Source organism: Salvelinus namaycush, unplaced genomic scaffold (assembly GCF_016432855.1).
Source record: "Salvelinus namaycush isolate Seneca unplaced genomic scaffold, SaNama_1.0 Scaffold29, whole genome shotgun sequence".
NCBI classification, from domain to species: Eukaryota; Metazoa; Chordata; class Actinopteri; order Salmoniformes; family Salmonidae; genus Salvelinus; species Salvelinus namaycush.
Window position 1 is genome coordinate 243,552 of NW_024059785.1, and position 22,473 is coordinate 266,024.

General features: G+C 45.2%; 1 protein-coding gene across 1 annotated transcript in view; it reads right to left on the bottom strand.

Annotated features, from left to right (window-relative positions):
• LOC120039661 (glutamate receptor 3-like) overlaps positions 1-22,473 on the bottom strand; it is a 201,577-nt gene that overhangs the window by 33,705 nt on the left and 145,399 nt on the right. The window contains exons 7-9 of the mRNA XM_038985071.1: positions 18,119-18,229; positions 14,417-14,623; positions 4,635-5,008 (exon numbers count right to left, since the gene is read on the bottom strand). Of these exons, the coding sequence (XP_038840999.1) occupies positions 4,635-5,008; positions 14,417-14,623; positions 18,119-18,229 (692 nt within the window). The remainder of the gene's footprint in view (positions 1-4,634; positions 5,009-14,416; positions 14,624-18,118; positions 18,230-22,473) is intronic.

The following is a 22,473-nucleotide window of genomic DNA, read 5'->3' on the forward strand; positions in this document are numbered from 1 at the left end:
GTAATGTTGAACAACCCTCTGACTGATTGACCATAAAGATCTATCTGACTGCTCAGTGGTAATGTTGAACAACCCTCTGACTGATTGACCATAAAGATCTATCTGACTGCTCAGTGGTAATGTTGAACAACCCTCTGACTGATTGACCATAAAGATCTATCTGACTGCTCAGTGGTAATGTTGAACAACCCTCTGACTGATTGACCATAAAGATCTGACTGCTCAGTGGTAATGTTGAACAACCCTCTGACTGATTGACCATAAAGATCTGACTGCTCAGTGGTAATGTTGAACAGCCCTCTGACTGATTGACCATAAAGATCTGACTGCTCAGTGGTAATGTTTGAACAGCCCTCTGACTGATTGACCATAAAGATCTGACTGCTCAGTGGTAATGTTGAACAACCCTCTGACTGATTGACCATAAAGATCTGACTGCTCAGTGGTAATGTTGAACAGCCCTCTGACTGATTGACCATAAAGATCTGACTGCTCAGTGGTAATGTTGAACAGCCCTCTGACTGATTGACCATAAAGATCTGACTGCTCAGTGGTAATGTTTGAACAACCTTCTGACTGATTGACCATAAAGATCTATCTGACTGCTCAGTGGTAATGTTGAACAACCTTCTGACTGATTGACCATAAAGATCTATCTGACTGCTCAGTGGTAATGTTGAACAACCCTCTGACTGATTGACCATAAAGATCTATCTGACTGCTCAGTGGTAATGTTGAACAACCCTCTGACTGATTGACCATAAAGATCTGACTGCTCAGTGGTAATGTTGAACAGCCCTCTGACTGATTGACCATAAAGATCTATCTGACTGCTCAGTGGTAATGTTGAACAACCCTCTGACTGATTGACCATAAAGATCTATCTGACTGCTCAGTGGTAATGTTGAACAACCCTCTGACTGATTGACCATAAAGATCTATCTGACTGCTCAGTGGTAATGTTGAACAACCCTCTGACTGATTGACCATAAAGATCTATCTGACTGCTCAGTGGTAATGTTGAACAACCCTCTGACTGATTGACCATAAAGATCTATCTGACTGCTCAGTGGTAATGTTGAACAACCCTCTGACTGATTGACCATAAAGATCTGACTGCTCAGTGGTAATGTTGAACAACCTTCTGACTGATTGACCATAAAGATCTATCTGACTGCTCAGTGGTAATGTTGAACAACCCTCTGACTGATTGACCATAAAGATCTGACTGCTCAGTGGTAATGTTGAACAACCCTCTGACTGATTGACCATAAAGATCTATCTGACTGCTCAGTGGTAATGTTGAACAACCTTCTGACTGATTGACCATAAAGATCTGACTGCTCAGTGGTAATGTTGAACAACCCTCTGACTGATTGACCATAAAGATTTATCTGACTGCTCAGTGGTAATGTTGAACAGCCCTCTGACTGATTGACCATAAAGATCTATCTGACTGCTCAGTGGTAATGTTGAACAACCCTCTGACTGATTGACCATAAAGATCTATCTGACTGCTCAGTGGTAATGTTGAACAACCCTCTGACTGATTGACCATAAAGATCTGACTGCTCAGTGGTAATGTTGAACAACCCTCTGACTGATTGACCATAAAGATCTATCTGACTGCTCAGTGGTAATGTTGAACAACCCTCTGACTGATTGACCATAAAGATCTGACTGCTCAGTGGTAATGTTGAACAACCCTCTGACTGATTGACCATAAAGATCTGACTGCTCAGTGGTAATGTTGAACAGCCCTCTGACTGATTTACCATAAAGATCTGACTGCTCAGTGGTAATGTTGAACAGCCCTCTGACTGATTGACCATAAAGATCTATCTGACTGCTCAGTGGTAATGTTGAACAACCCTCTGACTGATTGACCATAAAGATCTGACTGCTCAGTGGTAATGTTGAACAACCCTCTGACTGATTGACCATAAAGATCTGACTGCTCAGTGGTAATGTTGAACAGCCCTCTGACTGATTGACCATAAAGATCTGACTGCTCAGTGGTAATGTTGAACAGCCCTCTGACTGATTGACCATAAAGATCTATCTGACTGCTCAGTGGTAATGTTGAACAACCTTCTGACTGATTGACCATAAAGATCTGACTGCTCAGTGGTAATGTTGAACAGCCCTCTGACTGATTGACCATAAAGATCTATCTGACTGCTCAGTGGTAATGTTGAACAACCCTCTGACTGATTGACCATAAAGATCTGACTGCTCAGTGGTAATGTTGAACAACCCTCTGACTGATTGACCATAAAGATCTATCTGACTGCTCAGTGGTAATGTTGAACAACCCTCTGACTGATTGACCATAAAGATCTGACTGCTCAGTGGTAATGTTGAACAGCCCTCTGACTGATTGACCATAAAGATCTGACTGCTCAGTGGTAATGTTGAACAACCTTCTGACTGATTGACCATAAAGATCTGACTGCTCAGTGGTAATGTTGAACAGCCCTCTGACTGATTGACCATAAAGATCTATCTGACTGCTCAGTGGTAATGTTGAACAACCCTCTGACTGATTGACCATAAAGATCTATCTGACTGCTCAGTGGTAATGTTGAACAACCCTCTGACTGATTGACCATAAATATCTATCTGACTGCTCAGTGGTAATGTTGAACAACCCTCTGACTGATTGACCATAAAGATCTATCTGACTGCTCAGTGGTAATGTTGAACAGCCCTCTGACTGATTGACCATAAAGATCTATCTGACTGCTCAGTGGTAATGTTGAACAACCCTCTGACTGATTGACCATAAAGATCTGACTGCTCAGTGGTAATGTTGAACAACCCTCTGACTGATTGACCATAAAGATCTATCTGACTGCTCAGTGGTAATGTTGAACAACCCTCTGACTGATTGACCATAAAGATCTGACTGCTCAGTGGTAATGTTGAACAACCTTCTGACTGATTGACCATAAAGACCTATCTGACTGCTCAGTGGTAATGTTGAACAACCCTCTGACTGATTGACCATAAAGATCTGACTGCTCAGTGGTAATGTTGAACAACCCTCTGACTGATTGACCATAAAGATCTATCTGACTGCTCAGTGGTAATGTTGAACAACCTTCTGACTGATTGACCATAAAGATCTGACTGCTCAGTGGTAATGTTGAACAACCCTCTGACTGATTGACCATAAAGATCTATCTGACTGCTCAGTGGTAATGTTGAACAACCCTCTGACTGATTGACCATAAAGATCTGACTGCTCAGTGGTAATGTTGAACAACCCTCTGACTGATTGACCATAAAGATCTATCTGACTGCTCAGTGGTAATGTTGAACAGCCCTCTGACTGATTGACCATAAAGATCTATCTGACTGCTCAGTGGTAATGTTGAACAACCCTCTGACTGATTGACCATAAAGATCTATCTGACTGCTCAGTGGTAATGTTGAACAACCCTCTGACTGATTGACCATAAAGATCTGACTGCTCAGTGGTAATGTTGAACAACATCCCTAAGCTCTATTGAGGGGAGAGACTTCATAATGGGCATGCTGTATAGCGCGGGAATAAAATACAACTGGCACACACACACGTGTTTCCATTCGAGTCATTAAGCAGACACTCTTATGCAGAGTGTTGTGCCGTGTACCGCGTGCCGTACCGGGTGTCCTACCGCGTGCCGTACCGGGTGTCGTACCGCGTGTCGTACCGGGTGTCGTACCGCGTGCCGTACCGCGTGTCGTACCGGGTGTCGTACCGGGTGTCGTACCGCGTGCCGTACCGGGTGTCGTACCGTGTGCTGTACCGGGTGTCGTACCGGGTGTCGTACCGGGTGTCGTACCGGGTGTCGTACCGGGTGCTGTACCGGGTGTCGTACCGCGTGTCGTACCGGGTGTCGTACCGGGTGTCGTACCGTGTGCTGTACCGGGTGTCGTACCGCGTGTCGTACCGTGTGCTGTACCGGGTGTCGTACCGGGTGTCGTACCGGGTGTCGTACCGTGTGCTGTACCGGGTGTCGTACCGCGTGTCGTACCGGGTGTCGCACCGCGTGTCGCACCGGGTGTCGTACCGGGTGTCGTACCGGGTGTCGTACCGGGTGTCGTACCGCGTGCCGTACCGGGTGTCGTACCGGGTGTCGTACCGGGTGCCGTACCGGGTGCCGTACCGCGTGCCGTACCGGGTGTCGTACCGGGTGCCGTACCGGGTGTCGTACCGGGTGTCGTACCGGGTGTCGTACCGTGTGCTGTACTGTATGTAAGTGAGAATTCATAAGCTATATTTTATACTACAACGTATTCTATTCTATTTAAGGCGTCCAAAGAGATGCACAATATTCCAATCTACCCCATTATATTTTTACATCAGATCTACCCATTATAATTTTACATCAGATCTACCCCATTATATTTTTACATCAGATCTACCCCATTGTATTTCTACATCAGATCTACCCCATTGTATTTCTACATCAGATCTACCCCATTATATTTTTACATCAGATCTACCCCATTGTATTTCTACATCAGATTTACCCATTGTATTTTTACATCAGATCTACCCCATTGTATTTCTACATCAGATCTACCCCATTGTATTTCTAGGTCAGATCTACCCCATTGTATTTCTAGGTCAGATCGTTTCCTACCTGGGTGATATCTCACATCCTTGTTGCATGAAGGCTCCCAGAGAGAACCACAGAGAGTTGAAGATGCCAAAGTCGTTGGGAGGATCTGGAGGTGTCTGGGGGTCTTTGGTTTCATCCTGTTCATCCAGGTTCCACTCATAAGGGCTGAAGCGGCTGACCAGGAACAGGACCACACTCACACCGATGTAAGCGAACACGATACACATCCATATCTCATAGGCCAGCGGGTCCAGGAAGGAGAACACCCCGGGTTTAGACTTCTGGGGCTTCTTGATCATAATGGAGATGCCCAGAGACATGAAGGGCTTGGAGAAGTCGATCACCTCCTCACGAACCAGGGTTATGGTGAGAGGTGCCACAGCTATATCTGCTCTCTGGAAACAGGGACACGTAGAGTGGGTTAGTTTGGTTCTGTCTCAGATATGGTTTTTAATCTAGATATTATGCATCATTTGAGGTAGAATGAAATTTACATTTACATTTAAGTCATTTAGCAGACGCTCTTATCCAGAGCGACTTACAAGTACATACATTCATACTTTTTTTTTTTTTTTTGTACTGGTCCCCCGTGGGAAACGAACCCACAACCCTGGCGTTGCAAGCGCCATGCTCTACCAACTGAGCCACACGGGACCTACTGAGCCACACGGGACCTAAAAATAAGTTTGATAAATAAAGTTCCTTAACTTTAATACAGTTTTCGTGAGTTTCTTAAAATATTGGCCTACGGTTGTGCTTTACAGTCTCAAAGCGGACAAAACAAAACAACATGAAGGGAAAGGAAAAGCTCGCACAGTCTGTACCTCAGGATGGTTTTAATCAACACAACAACAACATCAAAGAAATATCCTATATAGAATGAATAATGTGTAGCATGTGTACTACATTGAGTACAGAGTCTCAACACACACAAGAGATAAGAGAAGAGAGCAGAGAGGGAGAAAAAGGCAAAGATTGAAAGGCAAAAATATTTTCAAACATTTCATCTTCACCATCCCCCCCAAAAAATATTTCTAGACACAGATTGGGCATAATTAGAAACACATAAATGTGTGTTTGTCAGATGTGAATTATGTAGCTGCAGTGTCTACCCTTGTCTAGTTAGTTTAAAGCTTTCTGACTGTGTGAGACTGATGAGGTCTAACCAGAGGGAGGCTAAGAACAGGCTGGAAACTTTGCAGGAATACAAATAATAACATACATTACCGAAATCCATTTCCGTTTATCTTTGGTTTATGAAACTCAACAGTGAATGTCAATACATCAGAACATAATTTGCATATAAATAGCTAATTAAAGGTAATAAGTTATTTATTTGTAAGGCAGGGGAAGGCAGGGGAAATATCCCGAAAACAAACATATTCCCTGTGTCCCAAACGGCAGGCTATTTCCTATGGGCCCTGTCCAAAGTGGTGCACAGGTAGGGAATAGGGTGCCATTTGTGATGTGGGATGCAGCCAAGGCTTTTCAGGACAGATGAATAATAGTTGCTGGTCATCTTTCTGTAACACAACAGAAAATATATACACCAGTGTAACTGTTTTGTAGGTATGTCTAACAGAACAGCTCTGATTTAAATTACAGCCTTTAAAATGGTGGGAGAAACACAGTAACCCAAGGCTGTGTGAGTAAACCACTCCACTTCAGCCTCCCCCTTCCCTCCCTGCCTCCCTCCCACCCTCCCAGCCCCCTTCCCTCCCTGACTGCCTCTCTCTCTCTCTCTTTCTCTCTCTCTCTCTCTCTCTCTCTCTCTCTCTCTCTCTCTCTCTCTCTCTCTCTCTCTCTCCCTCTCCACCCCTCTCCACCCCTCTCTCCACCCCTCTCATCCCATTCACAGCGCCTCCAAGCCTGGAAGAGACGAGACAAATGCTTTTGTCATCTACATTATTTTATTCTCCCAAGCTCCCTTTCATCTTTTTCTCTTATTCTATGTATTTATTTCTCTCGTTCTTCCTGTCTCTTTCTTTCTTTCTTTCTTTATTAATTTCTTTCTTTCTTTCCTACCCATCATGGCTTGTTACCAAAACACATCCTTGGAAGTGGTGATGGCACTTTTTTGTACTATCAAAACGATGGTCTTTCTTTCTTTGTTAAAAAGCAGCAGTATTCAGACACAAGTTACTGCTGCATCTTGGGTGTAGCATACGACACAATGAACGAATCAAACAGCAGCGTTTGTTCCCAGGCAGTGACTCGTGAAGGACATGTCTTCGTATTGTAGCCTAAACCATTGTGTTTCTACAACAACAACAAAACATGTGTAGAAGAAGAAAGACGTGATAAAGCAACATGAGGAGAGAAGGGTCAAACGGTGGGGAAATACACCAATAAACACAATGGCGGCAGCAGAGCTATAACATAACCTCTTAATAATAACGGTGTCCGTGGTAACAGTCAATCAATAGAGAAGAGAATACTCAGCCATACAGAAAGCGTTTCAAAGCTTCAGGGCTGACATTTAAAACACAACTAAGACAGCATTAACTGGTCAGAAGGTCAAATTTAACTCAATCATTAGACTCTCCAGTTTTAAATAACCACACAGAGACGCGGTGGATGGACAGACATAAATAACCACACTGAGACGCGGTGGATGGACAGACATAAATAACCCCACTGAGATGCGGTGGATGGACAGACATAAATAACCACACTGAGACACGGTGGATGGATGACGGACATAAATAACCCCACTGAGACACGGTGGATGGATGACGGACATAAATAACCCCACTGAGACGCGGTGGATGGACAGACATTAATAACCACACTGAGACGCGGTGGATGGACAGACATAAATAACCACACTGAGACGCGGTGGATGGACAGACATTAATAACCCCACTGAGACACGGTGGATGGATGACGGACATAAATAACCCCACTGAGACGCGGTGGATGGACAGACATTAATAACCCCACTGAGACGCGGTGGATGGACAGACATTAATAACCCCACTGAGACGCGGTGGATGGACAGACATAAATAACCACACTGAGACACGGTGGATGGACAGACATAAATAACCCCACTGAGACGCGGTGGATGGACAGACATAAATAACCCCACTGAGACGCGGTGGATGGACAGACATAAATAACCCCACTGAGACGCGGTGGATGGATGACGGACATGAATAACCCCACTGAGACGCGGTGGATGGACAGACATTAATAACCCCACTGAGACGCGGTGGATGGACAGACATAAATAACCCCACTGAGACGCCGGTGGATGGACAGACATAAATAACCACACTGAGACGCGGTGGATGGACAGACATAAATAACCCCACTGAGACACGGTGGATGGACAGACATAAATAACCCCACTGAGACACGGTGGATGGACAGACATAAATAACCACACTGAGACACGGTGGATGGACAGACATAAATAACCCCACTGAGACACGGTGGATGGACAGACATAAATAACCCCACTGAGACGCGGTGGATGGACAGACATAAATAACCCCACTGAGACGCCGGTGGATGGACAGACATAAATAACCCCACTGAGACGCGGTGGATGGACAGACATTAATAACCACACTGAGACGCTGTGGATGGACAGACATAAATAACCACACTGAGACGCGGTGGATGGACAGACATTAATAACCCCACTGAGACGCGGTGGATGGACAGACATTAATAACCCCACTGAGACGCGGTGGATGGACAGACATAAATAACCCCACTGAGACGCGGTGGATGGACAGACATAAATAACCACACTGAGACGCGGTGGATGGACAGACATAAATAACCCCACTGAGACGCGGTGGATGGACAGACATAAATAACCACACTGAGACGCGGTGGATGGACAGACATAAATAACCACACTGAGACGCGGTGGATGGACAGACATAAATAACCACACTGAGACGCGGTGGATGGACAGACATTAATAACCACACTGAGACGCGGTGGATGGACAGACATAAATAACCCCACTGAGACACGGTGGATGGATGACGGACATAAATAACCCCACTGAGACACGGTGGATGGATGACGGACATAAATAACCCCACTGAGACGCGGTGGATGGACAGACATTAATAACCCCACTGAGACGCGGTGGATGGACAGACATAAATAACCCCACTGAGACACGGTGGATGGATGACAGACATAAATAACCCCACTGAGACGCGGTGGATGGACAGACATAAATAACCACACTGAGACACGGTGGATGGATGACAGACATAAATAACCCCACGGAGACGCGGTGGATGGACAGACATAAATAACCCCACTGAGACGCGGTGGATGGACAGACATAAATAACCACACTGAGACACGGTGGATGGACAGACATAAGTAACCCCACTGAGACGCGGTGGATGGACAGACATAAATAACCCCACTGAGACGCGGTGGATGGACAGACATTAATAACCACACTGAGACGCGGTGGATGGATGACGGACATAAATAACCCCACTGAGACGCGGTGGATGGACAGACATAAATAACCCCACTGAGACACGGTGGATGGACAGACATAAATAACCCCACTGAGACGCGGTGGATGGACAGACATAAATAACCACACTGAGACACGGTGGATGGATGACAGACATAAATAACCCCACGGAGACGCGGTGGATGGACAGACATAAATAACCCCACTGAGACGCGGTGGATGGACAGACATAAATAACCACACTGAGACACGGTGGATGGACAGACATAAATAACCCCACTGAGACGCGGTGGATGGACAGACATTAATAACCACACTGAGACGCGGTGGATGGATGACGGACATAAATAACCCCACTGAGACGCGGTGGATGGACAGACATAAATAACCCCACTGAGACACGGTGGATGGACAGACATAAATAACCCCACTGAGACGCGGTGGATGGACAGACATAAATAACCCCACTGAGACACGGTGGATGGACAGACATAAATAACCCCACTGAGACACGGTGGATGGACAGACATAAATAACCACACTGAGACGCGGGTGGATGGATGACAGACATAAATAACCCCACTGAGACGCGGTGGATGGACAGCCATAAATAACCCCACTGAGACGCGGTGGATGGACAGACATAAATAACCCCACTGAGACACGGTGGATGGATGACGGACATAAATAACCCCACTGAGACGCGGTGGATGGACAGACATAAATAACCCCACTGAGACACGGTGGATGGACAGACATAAATAACCCCACTGAGACACGGTGGATGGACAGACATAAATAACCCCACTGAGACGCGGTGGATGGACAGACATAAATAACCCCACTGAGACGCGGTGGATGGACAGACATAAATAACCACACTGAGACGCGGTGGATGGACAGACATAAATAACCCCACTGAGACGCGGTGGATGGACAGACATAAATAACCACACTGAGGCGGGTGGATGGATGACAGACATAAATAACCCCACTGAGACGCGGTGGATGGACAGACATAAATAACCACACTGAGACGCGGTGGATGGACAGACATAAATAACCCCACTGAGACACGGTGGATGGATGACGGACATAAATAACCCCACTGAGACGCGGTGGATGGACAGACATAAATAACCACACTGAGACACGGTGGATGGACAGACATAAATAACCCCATTGAGACGCTGTGGATGGATGACAGACATAAATAACCACACTGAGACGCGGTGGATGGATTACGGGTGGATGGTGATTGGGCCGGGTGTTCTCTCTCCATCTGATGGGAGTGTGTGTGTGTGTGTGTGTGTGTGTGTGTGTGTGTGTGAACGTTTCTCATTCAGAGGATAATTTCCCAGCGTTAGCGAGCTAAACCAGGAAATGACTACATCCCAAATGGCACGCTATTCCCTATATAGTGCACTACCCACAGGGCTCCTTTCAAAAGTAGTGCACTACGTAGGGATCAGAGTACCATTTGGGATGTAGGCAATCTCTCCCGGCTGATGGTGGTGGAATTGAACAGATGAGGAAACCTAACCCTCATCCATTTTATATACAGCCCTCGGCCCTGCTCCTCGATCGTCGTCTCGGAGGAGAGGGAGTAAAGGGGAATCGTTTTGGAGGGTTTGAGGCATTTAAAGGGGACTAGTGAGAAATGTAAAAGTGGGACTGAGCGCACCAGAAGATACTGAGGTGAGAGGTCAGAGCCCGTATTCAGAAAGCTTCTCAGAGTAAGTGTGCCGGTTTAAGATCAGTTTAGCCTTTTAGACCACAGTGAACACAGTGACATAGACAAGGGGCCCAAACCTACATCAGAGACGAGGGGCCCAAACCTACATCAGAGACAAGGGGCCCAAACCTACATCAGAGACATGGGGCCCAAACCTACATCAGAGACAAGGGGGCCCAAACCTAGATCAGAGACAAGGGGGCCCGAACCTACATCAGCGACAAGGGGGCCCAAACCTACATCAGAGACAAGGGGGCCCGAACCTACATCAGCGACAAGGGGGCCCAAACCTACATCAGAGACAAGGGGCCCAAACCTACATCAGAGACAAGGGGGCCCAAACCTACATCAGAGACAAGGGGGCCCAAACCTACATCAGCGACAAGGGGGCCCAAACCTACATCAGAGACAAGGGGGCCCAAACCTACATCAGCGACAAGGGGGCCCAAACCTACATCAGCGACAAGGGGGCCCAAACCTACATCAGAGACAAGGGGCCCAAACCTACATCAGAGACAAGGGGGCCCAAACCTACATCAGAGACAAGGGGGCCCAAACCTACATCAGAGACAAGGGGGCCCGAACCTACATCAGCGACAAGGGGCCCAAACCTACATCAGAGACAAGGGGGCCCAAACCTACATCAGAGACAAGGGGGCCCAAACCTACATCAGAGACAAGGGGGCCCAAACCTACATCAGAGACAAGGGGCCCAAACATACATCAGAGACAAGGGGCCCCAAACCTACATCAGAGACAAGGGGGCCCAAACCTACATCAGAGCACCAGTTGTACTTTACGTCAATAGGAGACAGGCTATAAACACTGTAATATAATCACATTGTTAAGACATAACTTAAGACATAACTTTCAACTGCTGGTAGTAAATGTTAAAACAAATGTTGCGTCCCAAATGGAACTCTATTCACAAAATATTGTGCACTATATAGAGCCCTATGGATCCTGGTCATTAGTAACCCACTATATAGAGCCCTATGGATCCTGGTCATTAGTAACCCACTATATAGAGCCCTATGGATCCTGGTCATTAGTAACGCACTATATAGAGCCCTATGGATCCTGGTCATTAGTAACCCACTATATAGAGCCCTATGGATCCTGGTCATTAGTAACACACTATATAGAGCCCTATGGATCCTGGTCATTAGTAACACACTATATAGAGCCCTATGGATCCTGGTCATTAGTAACCCACTATATAGAGCCCTATGGATCCTGGTCATTAGTAACACACTATATAGAGCCCTATGGATCCTGGTCATTAGTAACGCACTATATAGAGCCCTATGGATCCTGGTCATTAGTAACCCACTATATAGAGCCCTATGGATCCTGGTCATTAGTAACGCACTATATAGAGCCCTATGGATCCTGGTCATTAGTAACCCACTATATAGAGCCCTATGGATCCTGGTCATTAGTAACCCACTATATAGAGCCCTATGGATCCTGGTCATTAGTAACGCACTATATAGAGCCCTATGGATCCTGGTCATTAGTAACCCACTATATAGAGCCCTATGGATCCTGGTCATTAGTAACCCACTATATAGAGCCCTATGGATCCTGGTCATTAGTAACCCACTATATAGAGCCCTATGGATCCTGGTCATTAGTAACCCACTATATAGAGCCCTATGGATCCTGGTCATTAGTAACCCACTATATAGAGCCCTATGGATCCTGGTCATTAGTAACGCACACTATAGAGCCCTATGGATCATGGTCATTAGTAACGCACAATATAGAGCCCTATGGATCCTGGTCATTAGTAACCCACTATATAGAGCCCTATGGATCCTGGTCATTAGTAACGCACTATATAGAGCCCTATGGATCCTGGTCATTAGTAGTGCACTATATAGAGCCCTATGGATCCTGGTCATTAGTAACCCACTATATAGAGCCCTATGGATCCTGGTCATTAGTAACCCACTATATAGAGCCCTATGGATCCTGGTCATTAGTAACCCACTATATAGAGCCCTATGGATCCTGGTCATTAGTAACACACTATATAGAGCCCTATGGATCCTGGTCATTAGTAACACACTATATAGAGCCCTATGGATCCTGGTCATTAGTAACCCACTATATAGAGCCCTTTGGATCCTGGTCATTAGTAACCCACTATATAGAGCCCTATAGATCCTGGTCATTAGTAACCCACTATATAGAGCCCTTTGGATCCTGGTCATTAGTAACCCACTATATAGAGCCCTATGGATCCTGGTCATTAGTAACGCACTATATAGAGCCCTATGGATCCTGGTCATTAGTAACGCACTATATAGAGCCCTATGGATCCTGGTCATTAGTAACACACTATATAGAGCCCTATGGATCCTGGTCATTAGTAACACACTATATAGAGCCCTATGGATCCTGGTCATTAGTAACCCACTATATAGAGCCCTATAGATCCTGGTCATTAGTAACCCACTATATAGAGCCCTATGGATCCTGGTCATTAGTAACCCACTATATAGAGCCCTATGGATCCTGGTCATTAGTAACCCACTATATAGAGCCCTATGGATCCTGGTCATTAGTAACGCACTATATAGAGCCCTATGGATCCTGGTCATTAGTAGTGCACTATATAGAGCCCTATGGATCCTGGTCATTAGTAACCCACTATATAGAGCCCTATGGATCCTGGTCATTAGTAACACACTATATAGAGCCCTATGGATCCTGGTCATTAGTAACGCACTATATAGAGCCCTATGGATCCTGGTCATTAGTAACCCACTATATAGAGCCCTATGGATCCTGGTCATTAGTAACCCACTATATAGAGCCCTATGGATCCTGGTCATTAGTAACCCACTATATAGAGCCCTATGGATCCTGGTCATTAGTAACACACTATATAGAGCCCTATGGATCCTGGTCATTAGTAACCCACTATATAGAGCCCTATGGATCCTGGTCATTAGTAACGCACTATATAGAGCCCTATGGATCCTGGTCATTAGTAGTGCACTATATAGAGCCCTATGGATCCTGGTCATTAGTAACCCACTATATAGAGCCCTATGGATCCTGGTCATTAGTAACACACTATATAGAGCCCTATGGATCCTGGTCATTAGTAACGCACTATATAGAGCCCTATGGATCCTGGTCATTAGTAACCCACTATATAGAGCCCTATGGATCCTGGTCATTAGTAACCCACTATATAGAGCCCTATGGATCCTGGTCATTAGTAACCCACTATATAGAGCCCTATGGATCCTGGTCATTAGTAACCCACTATATAGAGCCCTATGGATCCTGGTCATTAGTAACCCACTATATAGAGCCCTATGGATCCTGGTCATTAGTAACCCACTATATAGAGCCCTATGGATCCTGGTCATTAGTAACCCACTATATAGAGCCCTATGGATCCTGGTCATTAGTAACACACTATATAGAGCCCTATGGATCCTGGTCATTAGTAACCCACTATATAGAGCCCTATGGATCCTGGTCATTAGTAGTGCACTATCTAGGGAGTACAGTTCTATTTGGGACGCATCCTTTGGTGAAGTAACAATGAACATCAGTGAGAGACTGAGAGATGACTCCACTCACCCCATAGACCAGTTCCCCCACCATCCCGTTCCACGTCTTGGTGTCTGGATCCCGCGCACCGTACTTCCCGTCTGCTACTACTGACAGTTTGTATCTTATCCCCACATGTTTTGCAATTTCGGCAGCTAAATCGACACAGTAGCCTTCATATCTGTCATTCCCCTCCAGATTCATCTGGTGTTTCTTGTACATCACATAAGGGGCTTCCTGTTAACAGTCAGATCACACGCTGGTTTATTGTCACACACACACACATGCTCACACCCCCCTCCCCCTCCCCCACACACACAGTCCCAAACCAGGAAGCAGCTTCAGCAGCAGTCTCATGCAGTCTCATGCATGTGCATATGACACACCACAGATGCATTGAAGTATATGTTGATAACAGCAGGATGACAAGCCAGGTAGTTGTTTTACCAAGCTGTGGTGGCCAGCGTACTCCCAGCCCTAATTCACCCAGCATCCTGTCTCTCAGCCCTGGGGAACCGTTGTGTGTGCATTTGTGTGTGTGTCTGCATGTGTGACAAATCTAACAGTCCAAGAGGACCACAGGCTTCTCACAGTGTCTGGCTAAGGCTACAATATGCCTTAGTTCGAGGTATGTGGTCTTCAACAGATGCTGGGTGTATTGGTAGGCTGGGTGTGGGTTAGCTCAGAGTGGGGTGGAGATGGGGGTGGAGGTTCATAAAGTAAATGGCCGTGACTTGGATCAGGAAGTGAGTGCTGCTGTATTCATATCTCAACATAATCATCAACAAGCACGTTTCATCAATCAATGTGCAAAGGGGGAAGGCTTTAATAATAATCATTCAAAAAAACTAAAACAAAAGGGTGACATTTTCATTCTAATCCCAAAACTCAAATAAAAAATGACCATAAAAGTTAATAAATAAATATTTAAAACACCACCAGGAGAGGGCAGCGTGCTTTTCTCCCCTCCATTTTCAAACACTGGTGGTGGTGCAGCTAGCTTGTTGCTATGGTTTCAACATTACCCTACAAACACTGGAGGTGTTGCAGCTATCTTGTTGCTATGGTTTCATCATTACCCTACACACACTGGTGGTGGTGCAGCTAGCTTAATGTTATGGTTTCATCATTACCCTACACACACTGGTGGTGTTGCAGCTATCTTGTTGCTATGGTTTCATCATTACCCTACACACACTGGTGGTGTTGCAGCTAGCTTAATGTTATGGTTTCATCATTACCCTACACACACTGGTGGTGTTGCAGCTATCTTGTTGCTATGGTTTCATCATTACCCTACACACACTGGTGGTGTTGCAGCTATCTTGTTGCTATGGTTTCATCATTACCCTACACACACTGGTGGTGTTGCAGCTATCTTGTTGCTATGGTTTCATCATTACCCTACACACACTGGTGGTGGTGCAGCTAACTTGTTGCTATGGTTTCATCATTACCCTACACACACTGGTGGTGGTGCAGCTAACTTGTTGCTATGGTTTCATCATTACCCTACACACACTGGTGGTGGTGCAGCTACCTTGTTGCTATGGTTTCATCATTACCCTACACACCCTGGTGGTGGTGCAGCTAGCTTGTTGCTATGGTTTCATCATTACCCTACACACACTGGTGGTGGTGCAGCTAGCTTGTTGCTATGGTTTCATCATTACCCTACACACACTGGTGGTGGTGCAGCTAGCTTAATGTTATGGTTTCATCATTACCCTACACACACTGGTGGTGGTGCAGCTAACTTGTTGCTATGGTTTCATCATTACCCTACACACCCTGGTGGTGGTGCAGCTAGCTTGTTGCTATGGTTTCATCATTACCCTACACACACTGGTGGTGGTGCAGCTAACTTGTTGCTATGGTTTCTTCATTACCCTACACACACTGGTGGTGGTGCAGCTAACTTGTTGCTATGGTTTCTTCATTACCCTACACACACTGGTGGTGGTGCAGCTAACTTGTTGCTATGGTTTCTTCATTACCCTACACACACTGGTGGTGGTGCAGCTATCTTGTTGCTATGGTTTCTTCATTACCCTACACACACTGGTGGTGGTGCAGCTATCTTGTTGCTATGGTTTCTTCATTACCCTACACACACTGGTGGTGGTGCAGCTACCTTAATGTTATGGTTTCATTACCCTACACACACTGGTGGTGGTGCAGCTAACTTAATGTTATGGTTTCATTACCCTACACACACTGGTGGTGGTGCAGCTACCTTAATGTTATGGTTTCATTAACCCAACAAAAGAAGAGCTGCTGCTCACACAGAACCGACGACACCATTTGAGACAACACATAATTAGAGGGTTGCAAGTGCAGAAGCAATGGCTTGTTTGTTCTGTGCTGAACGTAACTCCTCTTCACCCTTGCTCTATTGTAAATGACCCCCACCCGAGTTAACATAGTGTTTATCTACTGATGCTGTTATCCATTCTGAAGCCTTTAAATGCTTCCTTTTTAGAGAGAGAGAGAGAGAGAGAGAGAGAGAGAGAGAGAGAGAGAGAGAGAGAGAGAGAGAGAGAGAGAGAGAGAGAGAGAGACAGAGAGAGAGAGAGAGAGAGAGAGAGAGAGAGAGAGAGAGAGAGAGAGAGAGAGAGAGAGAGAGAGAGAGAGAGAAAGGGAGAGAGAGAGACACATAGAGACAGAGAGAGACAGACAGGGACAGAGAGAGACAGAGAGAGACAGACAGGGACAGAGAGAGACAGACAGGCACAGAGAGAGATAGAGAGAGACAGACAGGGACAGAGAGAGACAGAGAGAGAGCGACAGAGAGAGAGAGAGAGACAGAGAGAGAGAGAGAGACCAATCAGAATCCAGATTTCATGTAATGTGTAATAAGGAAAACTACATATAACTATTGGGACCGCCATCACTTTTCAAATGTTTTGCTTTCATGAGTGTTCCTTTACAATTCAAAGGTTGTCTATAGCAGAAGGTCATTACGACAGCTGACATTGACAGCTCCCTGAACTTTTTTGCATTCAGGGCAGAGAAAGTCATTTCAAACACTTATTAATGAGCAAATATGGTAAAATATTAGTGTGAAATGAATAATTCCCATTGCAGTCAACACTGCTGCCAGGAAATCTAAGCAAATCTCTCTCCTTCCTGCCAAAGCAACTCACTGGAGGCTGTACACAGAACCAGCCCTCAGAGGAACAAAACAAAATAGATAAAAAAACAAAAATGATATTATAATTCTTATCCTCTATCCTTTGTCTTTGAGAAGCCATTGCAGTATCATCACCAGGATCATCATAATGTTCTCCTCCTCCTCCTATCCCAGATTGTCATTGAACCATTTACTTGATGAGGACAGACAAGACAGGTTCTACTTACGTACGGATGGCGGATGTTGGTTTGTATGTGTTTTCTATTAGATGGAGTCAACTCAACCATTTACCCACTTACTCATGTATCATATAATACCAATATTGTGATGTCACTGCTACGACAGGCCACTGAAGTATGAGAATTCTAAATGCTTTGTCACCCACACGGATACAGTTGGAACACTCTCTTCTCCTTACAGAGGGATCGACTGTTTCAACGTGTAGTGAGTGGATGCAAGGCAAACACAAAAAAGATGTGGTTCTGCCCAGCCCAGGACAGACTGTATCAACCGGTTAGGCATCAACACCGCCGCTCACGGCCCTGACTGGCAGAATACGTTGTGGTGAACACATTTCAAAGTTGCCATGGAAAGTGTACCATAATAGTAGTGACCACAATCGTTCGGTTTTCCACAGAAGAAGACTCGTTGGCGACCACCTGTTGTTCTAACACATTTACTAATCGCTGGTACTCGTTCCAGTAGCCAATCTGAAACAGAGAAAACACAGGTTAGCATAGCAACCATAGAATTAGAATGAGTTCTATTCTTCTAATTCTATGTTAACAACATTCCCTGTGTTCGACCCCCCACCCCCACTGACCCCGCACCCACAACCCCCTCCCTCCCCTCCACTATATACAGTGTATAAACAGTTAAGTAGGAATATTTTAGTAACACGTTATAACTGCTTATATGTGCTTATAACAGATAATTACACATTATAATTGCTTATATGTGCTTAATAACACATTATACATTCTTATATGTGCTTAATAACACATTATAAATGCTTATATGTGCTTAAAACAAGTAATAACACATTATTCGCTTGTAAGAAAAGTGTGAAATGTACTCTAATAATAAATAAGAGCAACCTTATATAGATACTGGAAGTGAGCCTAAATCTACTATGATTCCTCCGGTGTAGCAGAGTAGCCTTGTAGATACTGGAGGTGAGCCTAAATCTACTGTCATTCCTCCGGTGTGACAGAGTAGCCTTGTAGATACTGGAGGTGAGCCTAAATCTACTGTCATTCCACCAGTGTAGCAGAGTAGCCTTGTAGATACTGGAGGTGAGCCTAAATCTACTGTCATTCCACCAGTGTAGCAGAGTAGCCTTGTAGATACTGGAGGTGAGCCTAAATCTACTGTCATTCCACCAGTGTAGCAGAGTAGCCTTGTAGATACTGGAGGTGAGCCTAAATCTACTGTCATTCCACCGGTGTAGCAGAGTAGCCTTGTAGATACTGGAGGTGAGCCTAAATCTACTGTCATTCCTCCGGTGTAGCAGAGTAGCCTTATAGATACTGGAGGTGAGCCTAAATCTACTGTCATTCCACCGGTGTGACAGAGTAGCCTTGTAGATACTGGAGGTGAGCCTAAATCTACTATGATTCCTCCGGTGTAGCAGAGTAGCCTTGTAGATACTGGAGGTGAGCCTAAATCTACTGTCATTCCACCAGTGTAGCAGAGTAGCCTTATAGATACTGGAGGTGAGCCTAAATCTACTGTCATTCCTCCGGTGTAGCAGAATAACAGACAGCGGGTCTAATTTAAACCCTCGCACATCCAGCTACACAGGTTGTAGGGTAAGTAATTGATATTGGGTTGTGTGATTTGAATACACACTCAGTAATGATTCATAATGTTCCAGGTCTGCTCAGACGCCTGCCTTTCTGCACCGCAGGTCTACTATCTTAATTTGATCCCTCTGTTCCGCAGACAATTTTTCCTGCGGAGCAAGAAAATGCAAATTCTAGCCATCTAAAGATTTGTAATTTCCTCTTTAAAATGTCAGACTCGTCACCCCTCATACCAGCATGTGTCAACACCTACAAAATTGTCCATTAATTATAAAAACAAGTACTCACTCTCAAAACCATGTGAAGGAAAGAACCTAAAGAGATTGAGATAACTATGGTGAACATACTTATGCCTCATTGGGTTATTCCTTCACATGGTTTCTGAACTCTACTGACATGTTCTCTCCAACGCACCGGCTGCCTTTCATTCTAGCCTCATACTGGCTATCTACATTCATTATAATCCACATGTAAAATTCACATGTCCTGTTGCTGCAGGATTATTTTCCTGCAGTAGCAAACTGGCTCAAATTAAGATCCTACGTATATATGTATTCCTGCCCCTGCAGCTATATACTATTATACTGCAGTTTAAGTTGTACACCAATACCTTCTACTGCAGGTATATACTATTATACTATTATACTGCTGTTTAAGTTGTACATCAATACCTTCTACTGCAGCGATATACTATTAAACTGCAGTTTAAGTTGTACACCAATACCTTCTACTGCAGGTATATACTATTATACTATTATACTGCTGTTTAAGTTGTACATCAATACCTTCTACTGCAGCTATATACTATTATACTGCAGTTTAAGATGTACATCAATACCTTCTACTGCAGCTATATACTATTATACTGCAGTTTAAGTTGTACACCAATACCTTCTACTGCAGGTATATACTATTATACTATTATACTGCTGTTTAAGTTGTACATCAATACCTTCTACTGCAGCGATATACTATTAAACTGCAGTTTAAGTTGTACACCAATACCTTCTACTGCAGGTATATACTATTATACTATTATACTGCTGTTTAAGTTGTACATCAATACCTTCTACTGCAGCTATATACTATTATACTGCAGTTTAAGTTGTACATAAATACCTTCTACTGCAGCTATATACTATTATACTGCAGTTTAAGTTGTACATCAATACCTTCTACTGCAGCTGTATACTATTATACTAGTATACTGCTGTTTATGTTGTACATCAATACCTTCTACTGCAGCTATATACTATTATACTGCAGTTTAAGTTGTACACCACTACCTTCTACTGCAGGTATATACTATTATACTGCAGTTTAAGTTGTACATAAATACATTCTACTGCAGCTATATACTATTATACTGCAGTTTAAGTTGTACACCAATACCTTCTACTGCAGCTATATACTATTATACTATTATACTGCTGTTTAAGTTGTACATCAATACCTTCTACTGCAGCTATATACTATTATACTGCAGTTTAAGTTGTACATAAATACCTTCTACTGCAGCTATGTACTATTATACTGCAGTTTAAGTTGTACACCAATACCTTCTACTGCAGGTATATACTATTATACTATTATTCTGCTGTTTAAGTTGTACATCAATACCTTCTACTGCAGGTATATACTATTATACTATTATAATGCAGTTTAAGTTGTACACCAATACCTTCTACTGCAGCTATATACTATTATACTATTATACTGCTGTTTAAGTTGTACATCAATACATTATACTACAGCTATATACTATTATACTGCTGTTTAAGATGTACATCAATACCTTCTACTGCAGCTATATACTATTATACTATTATACTGTAGTTTAAGTTGTACATCAATACCTTCTACTGCAGCTATATACTATTCTTGTGATCAAGACAAAGGAGCTGATTGTGGACTACAGGAAAGGGGCCGAACAGGCCCTCTCTCACCACCGTCACCACCGTCACCCCTCATACCAGCCCTCTCTCACCACCATCACCACCGTCACCCCTCATACCAGCCCTCTTTCACCACCGTCACCACTGTCACCTCTCATACCAGCCCTCTCTCTCCACTGTCACCACCGTCACCCCTCATACCAGCCCTCTCTCACCATGGGTCACCCCTCATACCAGCCCTCTCTCACCACCGTCACCACCGTCACCCCTCATAACAGCCCTCTCTCACCATGGGTCACCCCTCATACTAGCCCTCTCTCACCACCATCACCACCGTCACCCCTCATAACAGCCCTCTCTCACCATGGGTCACCCCTCATACTAGCCCTCTCTCACCACCATCACCACCGTCACCCCTCATACCAGCCCTCTCTCACCTGCCGTCACCCCTCATACTAGCCCTCTCTCACCACCGTCACCACCGTCACACCTCATACTAGCCCTCTCTCACCACCGTCACCACCGTCACCCCTCATAACAGCCCTCTCTCACCACCGTCACCACCGTCTCCTCTCATACTAGCCCTCTCGCACCACCGTCACCCCTCATAACAGCCCTCTCTCACCACCGTCACCACCGTCTCCTCTCATACCAGCCCTCTCTCACCTGCCGTCACCCCTCATACCAGCCCTCTCTCAACACCGTCACCCCTCATACTAGCCCTCTCGCACCACCGTCACCCCTCATAACAGCCCTCTCTCACCACCGTCATCACCGTCTCTACTCATACCAGCCCTCTCTCACCTGCCGTCACCCCTCATACCAGCCCTCTCTCAACACCGTCACCCCTCATACTAGCCCTCTCTCACCACCGTCACCCCTCATAACAGCCCTCTCTCACCACCATCACCCCTCATACTAGCCCTCTCTCACCACCGTCACCCCCATCACCCCTCATACTAGCCTTCTCTCACCACCGTCACCACCATCACCCCTCATACTAGTCCTCTCTCACCACCGTCACCACCATCACCCCTCATACTAGTCCTCTCTCACCACCGTCACCACCATCACCCCTCATACTAGTCCTCTCTCACCACCGTCACCACCATCACCCCTCATTCCAGCCCTCTCTCACCACCGTCACCACCATCACCCCTCATACTAGTCCTCTCTCACCACCGTCACCACCATCACCCCTCATACTAGCCCTTTCTCACCACCGTCACCACCGTCACCCCTCATACTAGCCTT